General features: G+C 49.4%; 2 protein-coding genes and 1 long non-coding RNA gene across 3 annotated transcripts in view; 2 read left to right on the top strand and 1 right to left on the bottom strand.

The window, feature by feature from the left end:
* LOC137471530 (uncharacterized) overlaps positions 1-3,314 on the top strand; it is a 30,531-nt gene extending 27,217 nt beyond the window's left edge. The window contains exon 3 of the long non-coding RNA XR_010997683.1: positions 1,504-3,314. This is a non-coding gene — a long non-coding RNA (uncharacterized lncRNA). The remainder of the gene's footprint in view (positions 1-1,503) is intronic.
* PARP1 (poly(ADP-ribose) polymerase 1) overlaps positions 1-8,944 on the bottom strand; it is a 30,759-nt gene extending 21,815 nt beyond the window's left edge. The window contains exons 1-4 of the mRNA XM_068185936.1: positions 8,740-8,944; positions 4,749-4,911; positions 4,121-4,239; positions 3,173-3,387 (exon numbers count right to left, since the gene is read on the bottom strand). Coding sequence (XP_068042037.1) covers positions 3,173-3,387; positions 4,121-4,239; positions 4,749-4,911; positions 8,740-8,859 — 617 coding nt within the window. The 5' untranslated portion in view covers positions 8,860-8,944. The remainder of the gene's footprint in view (positions 1-3,172; positions 3,388-4,120; positions 4,240-4,748; positions 4,912-8,739) is intronic.
* Positions 1-16,786, top strand: part of STUM (stum, mechanosensory transduction mediator homolog) — a 287,384-nt gene that overhangs the window by 186,348 nt on the left and 84,250 nt on the right. The gene's annotated exons all lie outside the window — the stretch shown is intronic.

A 16,786-nucleotide genomic window follows, 5' to 3' on the forward strand; every position in this document is an offset into this window, starting at 1 on the left:
CCATCTCTTTCGTGCCCAAGGCTAAAGCAAACACCAATCATTTTATATAGCCTGGAGAAGGGAATGGCAAAGCTGACTTCATCTTGCAGCTTCCCAAAGCAGCACATTTTAGAACAATCTGTAAACTACACCCTCACTGACACAAATTAAGAACACACACACAAAGATCTTCCATCCTTGACCCACAAAACCATGTGCTGCCCACAGCAGTGGGGTGCTACTGCATATACCCTTTCTCCTGCAGGGGAAGGGACAGCCTTCCACCTCTGACAGGTACAGCCCAATAGCTTGCCTGCAAGGACTGGTATTTCCCAGGTAATGCAAACCACTTCTCATCTTCACGGAGGCCACAAAAGATTTATTCCAGCTTCAGAGGAGATGAAGAGAGAAGTGAGCTGTCCCACTGTGGCCTGGCCCTTCCTGACCATCTACTCTATTTTTCACATTCGCCTCTTCCCCTCCCTACAAGGAAAAGGTGGAAAGGACAGTCACAACAACCCTGGATAAAACAAGAAGCCCACGCAGGGAGGAACAAGAACTCCTTTTTTCACCTCCTCCCTGTGAAGCACTGCCAGACTGTCAGTGACCTGAGCACTTAGCATTTGCCTCAGGTCACCTCTGCAGCTAATCCAGTGCTGCATGACATCTCCAGAGTGACACTTTACTCCTGACCTGGGCAGCAATTCCATCTAAACAAGTGAGGCAGAAAATACAGGAAGTTTTACAGCTCAAAGCAGGAGGACAAAACACACACTACCAAAGAAATACTGTTAAAAGGAGCTCACAAGTTGCTACTGCATTTCCTACACCAGCACACAGGCATTCTTCCCACAGAGAAGCTGCAGGCAAGGACACAAGATCCTCCTTTCCCAGGTCTGCAAAGTCCTAGTGCTTAGGCAAGACAGCCCATAGCCCAAGGGAGGATTGCATGTTTCACCCAGAACTGGCTGAGGAAAAGAGGCAGGATCCTTGCAGTAAATCCTCCCATATTTGGTCTTCATAAGGAAAGGATTTTCCAACTTATTCTTTGTAGTCCTGCTCAACAGCTCACCTCTCATCTGAAAAAGGCACGTCCCAATGCCACGTTTGCACAAAGGGCTAACAGGGCAGACCCAAGTCTGAGACTGTCCTTGAAGTATGGGCTGGACATGCAGTAGCAGCACCTGAATTTGGATGTGTCACATCTGAATTGCACAGACTTCTTAGTCAGGATATAATTTGAATGCAGCGTATTTAGAAATATCTTTAAAAGTAATTTTGATAATCTCACTTGCAACAGACACTTTAATATAATTTCTGCAAGAGGCTGTAATTTCTGTTATCTGATCAAATGCACAAGGTGAATTATCCGAGGTTCTCATTCAGGTTTCTGGAGTGTTCTTCCATTGGCTTCTCCATAACTCCTGCGCTTTCTTGGCAGCAAAACCACCAGATAGTTAGCACACCACACTCCTCCACTCAGGCTGTTTATTTACACTCTCACCCATTCCATTTGTTTGACAGGCAACGATTTTTCCAACTGATCCTTACCACCCTTGGCTCAAGCACAGCCCAAAGAGCAGAAGGTAGTGGACCATAAGAGCCAGCCAGCAACTTCACAGCTGAGGAGCTTGTTCATGAAGTGCTTAGAAAGCAGGAAAGATGAGACATCCTGCTGCTTTTCTGGCGTGAGGTCCCGTTTCACATTACCCTACATCACCAATGCAAGCTTTTTTCCACTGCAATTCTAGGCCTTTATTTACGCAGTGACTTGGCAAACTACTTTGTGGCCTTTCTTTACAAAGCCTTCATATTTTGCATAGCATCCCAGAAGTGGCCCAGAAAAGCAGAGCCAGGGCAGACAAGAGAAGCACTTACACAGTCAAATCTCTAGAGTTTTGCTGAGGACATGGGAGAAAACTACAAATAACCCCATTAAACTCACTGTTCTAGGACAAAGCAGAACTCATATCTCAGCACAAAAAGCGAAGGATTGCTTGAAAACCTCTAAGTGCATTAAAATACTGCACTTCTGCTTACACTAAGCAATGCACACAGAGGTAAAATCCTTGCATGGAAAGGCAGCAGGCTGCCCAAGAGATGCACACATCTCCTCTTGGTCTCTGCCAGTTCAGCTGAGCGAGGTGAACAGAAGAGAACCTGACAGAGCTCTGGCAAAAGCCTCCATCCTGGGGTGCTGCAGGACTCTCCCCACAGCACCCACACCACTGCCAAATGCTTCTGGAGCAGTGGCTTGCCAAGGAACTGCGCACAACACACATCAGCTGTATACCTGAAGGACCAATACTGACAAAGACTGCACAACTGTGACATGGCCATAGCTTCTCAGAACAGACATCAGCCTCACTGGATATTTTCATGGTGAATCTTTGCAAAAGCAAAGTTGAATTCAGTCTAAAATGTACACAGAGAAGTCCAATGTTTTCCAATGACAAGATCTTCCTTATTTGTAGGATCCAGAAATACCTAATGTTCCTTCCTTCAAGGGGACAATACAACACTGGTTTGTGTTATGAAGCATGACTCCAGGCAAAGTCATTTCAAGAACAAGTAACAAAAGCCTTCATTAAAAAAGAAGGATTCACAAAGCTAGCAAGTCACCTGGAAACACTTCTCTGTCAGTTACAAGTTCTGTCAAGAGCCTCCACTGAAAATTTCAATACAAGGCAATGAAATTTCAGACATACTATAAAAGATTCAGCAAACAAAATCATCCAAGTGTAAGCACTACATGGCCAATAAACACCATTATCAGATTCAGTGCCTGTCACACTTCAGCAGCTCATAGATAAAAGATGTCAAATCAATTCTCTAACAAGTGAATTGAGCAGAGAAACCATCACTGATAACAGTATCACACAAGGAGACACAGAGCCCAGTATCCATTTGTACTACCCAAGCATTATTTTATGGTTGAAAGCCCTGAATCAGCCCTCCAAGTCACAGCTGCAGGTCTCTGCATTTCCTCAAGGCAGTCACAGGGGGCAACGGGACTGCAGGTTCCCAGGGACAGGGAATATCTGATGTCATCTGCCTGAGGTCAGAGGAAGGACCAAAATTTCCTATGACCAATATTCTAACAGAGACAACAACATCCCACAGCATTTATCATGGATGTATTTAAAGGCGATGGCTCCTCCAGACAACACAATTTCTTACACTAACCACCTACCCTTCACTCTTGGTAGCTGGGAGCTGCTTCTTCAGAGTTTCTTTATCTTCAGCTTTCAAGATGCTGAAGCCCAGGAGCTGGGTGGCCCCGTAGGCCGGGAGGAAGCCCAGCTCTGCTCGGCGGCTCACAAAGCAGTCCGGGTGGTACCAGTTATCTATCATTCCCAGCTGCGGCTTTTCAGGATGCACCATCTTCTTGGAAATCCGGATCTGGCCCTGAGGTAGGTTAAAGTGACACAGGAGCAATTGTTAGGCCATTCTGGAAGGAGCAGGATGTTAACAAGTTACCGACATGATGCTTCCTAAAAACCCACAAAGCAGTAACAGTTCCTCTATCAAAGTCTGCAACTTTTGTTCAAACCCTTTCAATACAGTTCCTGTACCACTTTCATGTACTCTTGCTAGGTTGAAAGTCACCTTTTAAGGCAGTTTTCTGTTCAAAATCCATTCAGACTGGGTAATCCTGTTGTCTTTATTCCAACTTCCAGTAAGCTTACCAAGTAAAACTCACATGAACAAGCCTCATAAAGGCACATCTCAAAATTAACTTTACATCCCTATCACTCAAACATCAATGCTGATACGATCTTATCCTGTCTTACTGCAAATTACCTTTCAGATGTCCAACAAGTAGATGGTCTGCAGCGCAGCAACAAGCAGGAAAAACTGCAGTTAGTGGTGGTTCTCTTGCCACTGAAATGCTGGTGAGCAGCATTCCCAGCCTGCTCTAAGACCCAAGTGAAAGGAGGGATCACCAGGCTTGAAGCTCAGGCTACCATGCCTGAGGGATGCCTTTACTGTCAGCTGTCCAGGACACAGCTGCTCCTCAGACACAGAAATGCAGCTCTGCAAGTGCTTTCCATATGCAGGACAGACAGGAAGCAATTATAAAAGCCACTGTTTGAATTAAAACTGGTGAAAGAAAAGATGAGATGGAGAGCTTTTTTACCTTTTCTATTTTCTGCTCACAGCCTTTGCAAGTACTTCTGTTAGACTTGGCATATTCTGCAGCAAAGTCATTTAGGCTCTTCTCAGCTTTACCACCTCCTTCCTGCTCCCCTCCTTTTCCTGGAGAACAAAGCAAATACAGAATTCAGCTTTAATATGCACTCCCTTATTTTCTTATTCTCTATCCCAGATTGTTAGCAGTCTGCATTAATAAACCTCTTGGGTTCCAGCCACTCATTTGTCCAGAATTTGAATAGAGAGTAAGACAAGCAGTCCATGCTCAAAAGCACCAAAGAGTCACCATAACCATGCACTGAACCGAAGGTACCACTAAGAAAATATAGTACAACAGCATCTGTTAACATTAAAGAACTGAAAACTAAATACACCAATCATGATAATAAGAAATGTCTTTCAATGTATCTGCCAGCTGACTTGGCTTTCTCTCCTCACTGATTTAACATGCCGGATAATACTGTCAGCATCCTAGCCCTGGAGTGTGGAGATATCGCAACAATTCTTCTGACATCACTTGCTGAAGCAATGTGGACATCAAATCACCATAATAACAGCACAACAAAAGAGAGAAAAGTTCCAAAACCTCCAAACACCATGAGGCTTCTGCCTACCTCCTCCAGGGCCTCCAGTTTCAATGGCTTTCTTGATTTTCTCCTGATCTTCCCAGCGAAGCTCAGGGAAGCCGTCAATGTCTGCATGGGACACAATTCGAGCCCGCTTCCAGAAGCAGCTGTAGTGGTGCCAGTGAGGGACTTTGCCATCAAACATGGGTGACTAGCAAAAAAGCACATTAGGCCAAGATGAAACAATTCAAGCAGAATCAAGGGGAAAACCAAAACAAAACAAAGCCCAGATAAAAAGGAGTACTTGGGTAAACACACGTGATTTCTTCTTTTTATTTTTCTTTAAATCAAGAGATGGATACTATTTAGGACAAAGTCTAAGAAGAAAATCTAATAAGACAGACAAGCTGCTGGAGAGATGTTCCCAAAGGGGATAGACATGGAAGGAGCATTTAGCTAGCTTAACCAGTTCATCACACTGCTGCTCAGTCCATCTGTTTTACTGAAAAAGAAAAAAAAGGTCACAACCTCAGCATGGCTGCACCAGCCCCTGTGAGACTGTGCAGCACAAGAGGCTGCTGGCCTCACTCCACAATCCCTTTGAGAGCCACTTCTCAAGTAAACAGTCTATAAACAGTCTATATACTGGAGAACCCATGGCAGGCACAAGATAAGAAGGGCAGCTCCAAGGATTGTGGCCTGAGGAAACTCCTGAGTGGCCTGCAGGAGGTAGAGACAAAATTCAATGGAAACACGGGAGCCCAATTAAAGTTCTGCATCAGAGGTCCACAGGAGGGCACAAAGATGATCAGAAGGTTGAAGAACCTCTGCTGTGAAGACAGGCTGAGAGAGTTTGGGATGTTCAGCCTGCAGAAGGCTCCAGGGCTGTCTTACAGCACTTTCCAATACCTGAAATGGGCCTACAAGAAAGGTGAAGAGGGAGTTTTCACAAGGGCTTGTAGTGATAGGGTGGTGAGGCACTGGAAAAGGTTGCCCAGAGAAGCTGTGGATGCCCCATCCCTGGAAGTGTTCAAGGCCAGATTGGATGGGGCTCTGAACAACCTGTTCTAGTGGGGGGCATCCCTGCCCACTGCAGGGGGTTGGAACTGGATGATCTTGAGGGTCTCTTTCAGACCAAACTCTTCCATGATCCTGTGATCAGGACAGAAGCATCACCCAAGTCCTCCCTGAAGTGCAGCTCCAGCGTTCCCTGCCCCACACCAAGCACTTGTTTTGCAAGTACCCAACTTGCTTAAAACTCAGACACAGTAGGTACCATCCTGGCATCGCTCCAGTTACCCACCAGGCAAAATAACTGCACAGTGGTTTGGCTCCAAATAACACACACAAACAGCTGCTGTACTAATAACACTCAGTGCTGTATAATTACTATTACTGATGATACAGAACTAACGACCTAGGAAAGCCTTCCACGTGTCACTCACTAACAGGAGGGAGATCTCCAAGCCAAAACAACAGCAGAGCTCTGTGCATGAGCAGGAAGGAAAAGGAAAGGGTTTCGAAGACCACAGCATGGAACCAGGAGAGCTGAGAACCCAAACTACAACCAACCATCTACCCAAACTGTAAGAGGACATTTTTATTTCCAGATGTGCTTTTCCCACAAGCCAGGACTGGATACCCAGTTATCGTCACAGCACCACAGCAGCCACCCTGCAGTCGCTCTCAATGTGTAAGAAACAAGTGATTTTGGCACTGCAACGTGGACACCTCTGGGTTTGTGTCTAGAGTTTTGCAGGAGGACTCAGGGCTGTTCCTAACACAAAGGCTTTGAGGGAACAAGGCACTGGGGAGTACAAAAGTGAGCAGAGCTAGCTCAATCTTTAAGACAACAATACAAGCAGTGAGTAATCTCAACATGGAGTTTCAGACTCTTCTCTGTGTGGAAAATGAAACCTCTAGGCAAGCTGGGCCTTGTTTAAACAACTTCTCTCAGCTCACCTACCTCTAGACCACAGTTTCCTAAACAAACTAAGGAAAAAAGAGACCGTTTCACTTTCATACTGCACGTTCAGATAACAGAAACCACTCAGTTCCAGCTGGAAGCAAAAGACAAAGCTGTGCTGGTCCTGCAGGGCCTGGGTGCCTGCCCTGTGCCAAGCGCCCAGAATCCCACTGTCATTCAGAGCTCTTCACTTGAGGAACCAAAACAAAAGGGAAGCTACAGCAGACACAACTAAAGTTTTGGCCTGTATCTCCCTTTAATTTCTTCAACACAATTTGCAGAAGAGCTCGATGCACTGACGCTGGCAGAGAGGCTGCTCTACAGGGGATTTCCCCAGGAAAAAGTAAGGGACCCACATGCTCTGGTGAAATTCAGGCATTTACAGCAGGATGCTCAGCAGCGGGGTATGCTCTGCTGGTACAAGAACTAGCAGAGAAAAGAGCAAGCAAATTCAAGAGGTTGCGGAGAAAATACATAAAAATACAAATGTTTGGTGTAAGACCAGCAGTTTTGGGGATATGTCTGGCAATGAAAGGCAGTGGCTGTGTGAGGAATGTCGGTCCCCAGGAGCTCACTCCATAAACCAAACCCTAGAGAACCAGAACACAACTCCTGCCCCCCGCACTGGCGAAGGGCAACCCGCCTCGCATCAGCCTCAACTGCTGGGCATGACAGGAAGGGGTAACAAACGCGAGGAAGCCGAGGAGCAGCAGCCGGAGCAGGGGAGGAGGAGCAGCTCCAGCGCTGAGTGCAGCGGGGGAGACAAAAGGACAGGCAGCAGGAGCACGTGCGAGCAAACGATGCAGCTTGGCACCGCACGGTCCCGCATCTTCCCCAGGGGGAGGAGGCTCTGGGGAACAAAGGCAGGGGCAGGTATTTCCCCTCCGGGACAGCAGCTTTGCCTCCAACCCCGGGAGACCTGCCAGCCCCGCCCGGCAGCCCGGGCGAGGGGGGACCCGGCCCTTCCTCCCCGCCCCGTACAAGCGGAGCCTCTCCCAGGGGCACAAGCGAGCTACATCCTCCAGACCCAGCTCCTCGGGCCGCCGGAGCTGGCGGCCACCAGCTCCCACCATCCACCCACCCATCCGCAGGGTTTTGCGCTGCCACGTCTTTGCTCGCCTTCCGCAGACACATACGTATGCCTTTGCTTACCTTTCACAGCAACACCCCCAGACTCAGCCCGCCCCCAGCACGCTGCAGGGGCCCCCTCCCCTCTGCCCCGATGCAGCCAGCGTGGACAGAGTCCCTCCTCCCAGGACAGCGGCGTGTGCCTCCCGTGCGGAGCGGCGATTCCCTCCGCATCCTCCCGCAGCAGGCAGGGATGCCGGCTCCGCGCACGGCTCCCAGCCCCCAACACAGGACGGGGCTCTTCCGTTCCTTCCAAAAGTAAGCCGAGCAGTCTCTTCCCCAAAAGGCAAATAATAGCATGAGGGCGGCGGAGAGCAAACCGTGCCTCCGCAGCCCGTTCGCCAATTGCGGTTCAGCTGGCTCACGCCTGCCATGTGCCAGCCAGCTCAGCGAGACCCCCCGGGCCCGGCCGCTCATCCTGCGGCCCCCGGGGCTGCCCCAGACCTCTCAGAGCTTTCGGGCCGCAGTTCCTCTGTCTCGTACGCAAAGCGCGCACCGAGCGGGGATTCCCCGGCACCGACACCGAGCGCTGCGAGCGGCAGACGCTTCCCGGGGCACGGAAAAGCCGAGCCGTGGAGCTCGCCTCGCCCCCCGGACGGCAACAAAGCGCCTCTGTGCGCGCCCGCGGGCCGTCCCCCGGCCCCGCCACGGCCACGAACGGTGAACTTCGCACCGCTTCGGCTCCAGCCGCCCCTGCAGCCCGCGGGAGCGGGGGAAGCGGCTCCCCCGCCCGGGGAGCGCCGCGGGCAGGGCTGCCCCGGGCACCGGCGCTCTGCCGACACGCTGCGCCTCTGTTAAAAATAGCCTGCGCTCGCCCCCGCAGCAGCGAAAGGCGCGGCCGAGCGGCTCCGGAACGCGGCGGAGGAAGCGGAGCCCCGGGCTGGCCCCGCCGCCGGCGGTACCGAGCGGACCGGCCGGATCAGCCCGCCCCCCGCCACGCGGTACCTGCACCATGAGCGCCAGGCGCAGCGAGTCCTTGGCGATGCTCTCGCCGCACTTCTTGCAGGAGGCGCGGCCGCTCTTGGCATACTCGGCCCGGTACAGCTTCTCCGCCGGCTCCGCCATCGCCGCCGCTCCCGCTCCCGCCGCCGCGCCCCCGCCGCGCGCGACCCCGCCCGCGGCAGCGCCAGCCGAGCGCCGAGCGCGCACCCCCGCCTCCCCGGCCGGGCGGATCTTCCGCTCGGGCATCGATTGCGCATGCCTGGAGGTGCCTCCCGTGTATCAATGGGGGGCGGGCGCGGCGGCGCGTCTCGTGCTGCGCCCGAAGGCGCGCGGGTTCGGGGCCCGCCGCCACCCCCCGCTTCCCTGACCCGCACCCCAGCGACACAGAGCGGGCTCCCGCCTCCTGCGAGAACCTGAGCTCAGCAGCTCTCCCGCAGACAAATACTGGCCTCGTGATGCCTCTTCCAAACGGGCGTTCCGGTGGTGCCCAGCGACAGCACGAGGAGCGATGGCCGTAAACTAAACCACGAGAATTTCCCCCCCGCCATGAGCAAGAACTGCTTTACACGAGGGTGGCAGAGCACTGGAACAGCTGCGCAGGGAGGTCGTGGAGTCCCTCTCTGGGGACAGCCGAAACCCACCTGGACCCGCTCCTGCGTCACCCGCTCCAGGTGACCCTGCCTGGGCAGGGCGTTGGACTGGTGATCTCCAAAGGTCCCTTCCAGCCTTGACAATTCTGTCATTCTGTTTCCTCCAGCGCCTGGGGACAGCAGTGGGGCTGCTGACAAAATCAAAGAAGAGCGATTTGATAAATAAAATCTGGATATTTATTTTCCTACTCACAGTAGATAATTATCCTCTACTATCAGCAGAGGGCATTGGCTCTGCAGCTTCCCTGGAGGAAGGCAGAGGAGAGCACTGAAGTTACTCCAAACCCTTGCCAAGTATTTGTCATTAATTTTATAGAGATTCTGAAATTAGGGTTCAGCTGAGGCAGCATGTGCAGCCCCGGCTGGGCTGCAGGCAGCTCGCCGGTGTCACGCAGAGGTGCACACCAGCATCTCAGCAAACCTGAGATGCTGACACACCTTTTATCCTGTGCTGCCCTTCTCCGGGCTGCCACACGTGTGCTGTGCAGGGTTTGCCTTCACTGCGAGCCCCCCAGCAGCCTGGGACTATCGGCGTGCCCGGGAGGACAGGATGGGTCCTGGGTACATCACTGCGGATCTGGGGAAGGAGGAAGAGCAATCTCTGCGAAGCACTAGATGGTGCTGCGAGCACACACACAGCCGGGTGCTCCACACAGTGGAATCTTCGCTCTTGTTGATCACTCCTTCCAGGAGTTCTTGGCGCAGACGCCAGTGGTTCAGAGACAGATCCGTTTGGTCCCACCCTGGGGAAAAGTGGGGAGAAAGCGCAGGGGAGTTCATCTGGATGGCATGGTGGGTTGGCCGTCACTCTGCCTGGCGTGTTTGCCAAGGGGTTTGCCCTGTTTGAAGGTGACCAGCAGAGATGTGGGGAGTGGCATTCACCCCGTTCAACAGAACTGCTGCCACCCTGCTCCATCCAAGGGCATCCAGGAGGAGAGCAAATAAACAATTAAAGGTTGAGTGGGAAGAGTGAAATCAATGGCCTCTTTAACCCTGATCCTGCCTCTGTTAGGAGCTGACATAAGAAAGGCCAAACAACCACTACTTGAACTTCCAAATATTTCCCAGCCTCATGAGATTTGTGGCTCAGGGATTTCCTGCATGCCATTATCCTGGGGGGAATTTTTCTTCCAAGGATTTGTCCGGTTTCTCTGAAAAAACTCTTTTGTTTATATGTTATTTATTTATAGTGTTTGAGCAAAAGAGAAATGAGTGCTTGCTGGTGTTTCCTCTGGCTGGGGCCACTTTCACTCCTAAGAAAGGCAGCCCTGTCCAAACACTAAAATGCTGCTCTGCAGCTTGCAGTCTAGACACTTGCAGAGGATCTGTAAGATGTCATGAAGAGCAGTACACAGACATTCACAGGCTTGCAAGCATGAAAACAAGCAAAGAAAGTGACTGTAACAAATGGCTGTTCTAAGCTTAACCTTGTTTTTTTCCAGTTTTGAACACATACTACATTAACACTAGTCCAAATGGGGTTTAGTGGATTTTCTTTTTTGAAAGGGGTAGGTGGTTCTGCTTGAAAGGATCAGGCTCAGAGCTCCGGGCACTTAACCCTTTCAGCCTTACTTGAGAATTCCACAGGAGTTTGGCCACAAGCAGTGGGTTGCTTTGAAACAGGAACGTCTAAATAGCAGGAATCACATTGTTATGGTTCTTCTTACTGCGGTGTAATTTCCTCTGTAGGCTAAGTGTCATCCTGATTTGTGGTGTCAAGAGTTGCCAAATCATGTTAGTCCCATAAATCTATTGATCTCAACAGAGCTGCCTTGCTCTCTGTCTTCCCAAATGTGACATGTGGATCACAGCACATCCCTTCCATTCTCCCAGGGCAGTGGGGGTCCAGTGAGTCAGTGCTAACACAAGCAGCACCGAGGATACCAAGTTTTCTTACAAAACAGGGAATGCTTTGGCAGAAGCTGAGAGAAGTGGCATCTGCAAGGCCACTTTTCTAGGGAATCATCATCCCTTTAAGTAAATCCAGTTTTTCCAGAGCCCTCATATTTAGCTGCTGGGTTTTACCAGAGCCTGCATGCAGCAGGAGCAAGGACAGTTAAAGAGAGAAAGATCATTGTGATCCCTCACATCCCTTTCTAACAATATTCCCATCTCAGTGGACTGATGACTTCTGGGATCCTTTTGGATGACGAGTGCTGCACCAATGTGTGAGACCAATGGTTTGTTTTTCCTCTCTGTGACCAAAGTAGAACTCGTGGTTATCCTTAGAGGTGTTTTGATTATCTCCATATACTGACAATGAGATGCCAAACTGGCTGCAGGTGCTTACAGAGCAGCACTTCCCAGTATCCAACCCAAATCTCACACGTGCCCCCGGGCTCCCACAGCTCACCGTGCTGCAGACAGGAGCATAGGTGAGGAAGGAGGTGTAATCAAAATGTCAGGATATTTGGAATTTTCTTAAAGCCTCTGTTTCTGCAATCTCACCTCTAGGATGCCCCCAGAAATTTCTGTTCTCCAGAGGCAAAGCACACAGAAACAGTAAAGAAGAAAAGAACGATCCAAGAAACCCCAGTTATGGCAGTTTTGAGTGTCTCAGACTGTGAAATTCAGTGTCAAGCATTCAGGTGCCTGGCTTGTGACTTCAGAGCACCACAAATAATTACATTTTCTTTTCTGGGCCATTTTGCATTAGATTCCTCTGAAAGGCACAGGGAAGTAGGTCAAACTCTGGCACCAGGAAGACATAAGTTATCTCTTCAGTGTCACAGGACCAAATGCTTCCCCTCAGATTGTGCTGACAGAACCCTGAGCACTAAATCTTCCAGACTGTCTTGCTTTGGGCTCCATTTCTGACACATGCTCGAGATGTCTCCCTGCAAGATTTCCACCCTGCTAAGCATCTCACAAAGGGTGAGAAAATGCTGGACATGTACAGGGAAGACGATCGCATACAGCCTGTAGGGGAGTCAGAACTGTTCTTGCTCAAGCCTGGATTTGTTGCTGCAGGAGACTTTATATTATCTGGTTTTTGCTATCTGATAGCTCTAGAGTTTTGTAACAAAACCCCCTTCAGTGCTAGGTTATCCTGTCTGTGTTGATGACCCACTTTTTCATGCCACTGCACATAATCAGTGTGGCTGGGATGACCCTGTTTGCATCCAGGCAGGAGGCTACAGGCAGCCACAGCTGTGGCTCAGCTGTGCCTTCTTGCTTATGCAAGTGATCATCCCATTGGCATCCCTGAGACAACACCAGTGGGAAAGGGATGTGAGATTGTGCACCCCCCATCTAACTGAGCATTTTACCGTCTTTTCTTTCCATGGAATAAATCAGAGGGCTTATTGTTCTGTCTGGGGGTTCTAAAATATGTTTTGAATAGCTTAATAACTTCCCGTGGTTCCTCTCTCCTGGATGACCATTAACATATGCAATCTCTTTGGCTTTATTTAGAATTTAGAATTTATTTAGAATTTAGAGTGTTCCTGTTGGGCAGAGGTGCCCAGAGCTGGCCTCCTTCTCAGTCCCTCTAAATAATTTTGCATTACAGACCAACACAGCGGTCTGTGTGAAGCAGTTCTGGTGGTTCCTCTGTTCTTTAGAAAGGTCCCTTAAATAAACCTGCTTTTTCATCTTTCCAGATGCCCAGGAAAGTAGATGTAGGAAGAGGCAAGGGAGGAGGGGTTGACAGAGGAGAAACAGCATTTCAAACTGCCTGGGAACATGACTGAGTAGCTTTCTCTCAGTAAATTCAGTGGTGTGACTACATATCCTGAGTCTAGGGAAGATAATATTCCAAAGCCAGTGGCAGAGCCAAGTGCAGCCACAGTACTTGCCACAGTTAGTACCTGGCTGCTTGCCAGGCTTTGAGGTTGTTCATCCTGACATTATCCCCACATGGGAAAGGCCATTATCCCTGTTTTACTGTCCCCATGTGGCAACTGAGACACAAATCATTATGCAATGAAATTAGAGAGTGGGAAATTAAAAAAAGGGTAAAAGGAGATTTGTTCTCATGGCAAGTTAATTAAACTAGAGCCCACAGCCAAAGGCAGATGTTGTGGCAAAGTAATGCTGAAAGGAATTGTTTAGAGTTCTCTTAATTGCAAATGTTAAAAGGGACATAAAACAGTGAGCTCTGGAGATAAAGTCCATACCTAACTTATGATGACAGTGAGGAGACACAGCTTGGGGAAGAGATGATCTTCAGTCTCACCACAGGTCCTTCACTTGAAATGCCCAGCCCCGTGAGCTGGAGACAGAGGAGCACTTGCCATGAGCAGCTGTGGTCCATTCTTGATTTCTGCTACCTGCTAACAAGAATAGAAAATCACACCCAAGGGAAAAGCAGAGTCTCCAAAACCCTGAGCTAATCCCACAGCCATTCAGTCAGCCTTTGGCAAAGTTTGTGAGAAATGATGACAAACTCCCTCAAGGGCTACCTGGCTACCTTTTTTGTGGATGCTGCCCATTAGCTTGTTCTCCCACCTGTGTTCCCAAGCATCATCTTTCCCCTTTGTAGTGCAGGGGGCTGTTAATCATCCTGCCTGTGTGGATGCCACTTGTAAAAGGCTCTGCTGCCAAAGGAAGGAGGCACCAGCTGCAGCACTGAAAATGTTCAAGAGCAGAAACAAGGAGAGAGATTTGGAAAGTTCATGCTCAGAGATCTGTGTGTGCCAATCCCAAGCTACAGCCTTATGGAGGAGTTTAATTAAGGATGGCAGCTTCCCCATCTGAAGTTGTAATCCCAAATACATGTTGTCTCCACATAGGCCCAAAGCCAAGCTGTGACTCCTGACTAGAGCACCCCAGGGCAGATGGCCACATCCCTGGGGTGGCACATACCTTCCCTACCTGTGCCATCAGTCTGGGTATCCTCTGGCCCAGAGGAGCTGCCAAAATACATATTGGGCAGCACAAGATACCAGCTGGAGAGTCTGCATATGGTTCCCAGTTTGGGTCCTCGAAAATGAATAAAGAAAAGCAAAACAGAAGAGCCAGAGGGCTAAAAGGGACAGAACGGCCAATGAAACTCTCAGCAACGTTGTGCTATTGGGGTAGAGAAGAAGATGACATTTCTGCAGTCCCGTGAGTGCTTTGTGGTAGTTTGAGGCTGCACAGGCCCTTTGCAGAGATACCACAGCTTCTGAAACAAATTCACTTTTGAAATTGGTATTTCTTACAGCATTATGTTAAAGAGCAATGAAACTGCACAGGGAATTGAAACATATCCAGTTAGTGACCCACTAGTCCCCATAATTTATCCAATATCTAAATCCCATCTGATTTTGATGGACACAGAGAGCTGAGACCTTGCTTTCCTGGTGCAGCTGAAAACAGACTTAACTTTGCTTGTACCCTCGCTGGCTCCTTTTGTCAGGCAAAGGCCTGAGGCATTTGTTTGGGTGCTCTGCAGCTCTGCCCAGGTGAGCAGCAGGATGTTTTTTCGGGTCTTTGAGCATCCATTATGTGACTGATTCCAGTAATTCATTAAGTGCAACACATGAGTGGTGACAGTGGAGGCTACACTACCCCATAATTCATCTCCCTTGCCTCTTGATGAGAAGGTTTCCTGTTACACTGGGCAGACCTGTCCTCATCACTCTCCTTACAGGCTCTCAATCTCAGATGCCTTCAAACACAAATGTGTCCAGTCCCAGAAGCTGTGAATGCCCTCTTTCCTCAATTGCCAAAAATCTGCATGCTACTACTTGCCTTTAGACCCCTGGGTTTAGCTAAGAGCTCAGCAGTGGTTACAGTATTTGGAAGTACTAAATATTTCTACCTGAGTCATAACTTGCAAAAAAGTCAGTCTAGCTCCTCTGTAACCCATTGCTTTCAGAAAACTCTGAACTGCTTGTAAGTGCCATAATGAGGAGCACTGACCACTTATCTAATAAAATTTGCTTTCTGAAGTATTTCTCAGCTCTATTACAATCACACAACTTCATGACAATAAGTATCTCTGAGTGTGGATTTGATATTGGCAGTCTTCTTTTGCAATGTATTTACATGTTCAATCACACAACTTCATGACAATAAGTATCTCTGAGTGTGGATTTGATATTGGCAGTCTTCTTTTGCAATGTATTTACATGATGGGGAATCTTAGTTCTCCTTTGTGTCTAATTACTCTTAGGGGATATCCTGATTAAATGATAATTGGTTTCTTTGTCCTAATAAAAATACATTTTTAAGGACATCTGAGGCATTCACAACTATGCAAAATATTCAATCCCTAATCCAGGTAACTCTCATTTATTCAGGTTTCTGATTCTAAAGACCCCATTTACACAATGAATGGCAGAGAGGGAAGGCCGGCAGCAGAGCCCAGGAGCCCTGAGTCTGCTCTCCTCACCCTGGAGAGCAGTGTCAACACCGAGGACCCACACTCCAGTGTTGCTCTAATTAGAGCAAACCAGCTACAATCAGATGCACTTTATTTGCACTGTTTGTAGACAAACTATGCATATAACACACCACAGAGCAAAAGCACACAGGGCACTGGTAATAGATGGCATAAAATAAAGCAAGCAATGATAAAAGTGACTGCTTGATAGACACATCAGCCCAGCCAAAGGCAACACATTTCAGTGGGAGGTGATTGTTTTCAGTAAACCTGCAGCAATCTCTCCAGCTACCAAATGAACTTTACAGAGGATTAGCAGTGCTAGAAACTGGAGTCCTCTCTTCACCCAGGGAAAAGCTGCACAAGGGCAGTACAAGGCCAGTATTGCCACTAATGTATCTTATTTCTGGGCACACTGGCTCTTGGTGGGGCTAGGAGGGGATGCACCTCTTTGCTGAGGTCGCTGGCAGGCAGAGATGCTGAGCTAGGGGTGCTGAGAGGAGGAACGTCCCCGTCCGTGACAGAGCTGAGACCGGGCACCCACCTGGGGAGGGCTTAGCACACGTTCAGCTGCTGCCAGCTAATTTTAGACACAATCAACTTTCAATTACCTACAGGGAGCTTAAATGCCCCTGACTTCCCCCAGCACTGCTGGCCATGGTCCAGCGCTATGGAGGGTGACGCAGAGGACAAGCAGCTCTTGCCCTCCTTGACGTGCTGGCTGCTGCAGAGCAGCTGCCTTTGGCATTTCCCAGGGCAGAAGGCTCCAAGTTTGCTCAGCAGGTCTTGTCTACAGGTACTGTCTCATCCCTGCTTTAGCTCTGCCTGAATAAGGGAGTTATTCTCACCTGCCCCAGGGTCAGCTTTGGCAGGGCCTCATTGCTATTCTCAGCCTCCTGTGGTCTCATCTCCTCTGCTGATCCCACGCTCTACAGTTACATTTCACAAACTGCTTTTGGAAAGAGCTGTCCTCCTTTGCAGTGTCAACTAACTGCAGGGACCAGCAATCATCAATTTCAATGAAGAACCTGCAAATCAATGGCCTCTGGGAGAGATCCTGGAGTCCTGTGGTCTTCCTTCTATCAAGGCT

Source organism: Anomalospiza imberbis, chromosome 3 (assembly GCF_031753505.1).
Source record: "Anomalospiza imberbis isolate Cuckoo-Finch-1a 21T00152 chromosome 3, ASM3175350v1, whole genome shotgun sequence".
Taxonomy (NCBI): domain Eukaryota; kingdom Metazoa; phylum Chordata; class Aves; order Passeriformes; family Viduidae; genus Anomalospiza; species Anomalospiza imberbis.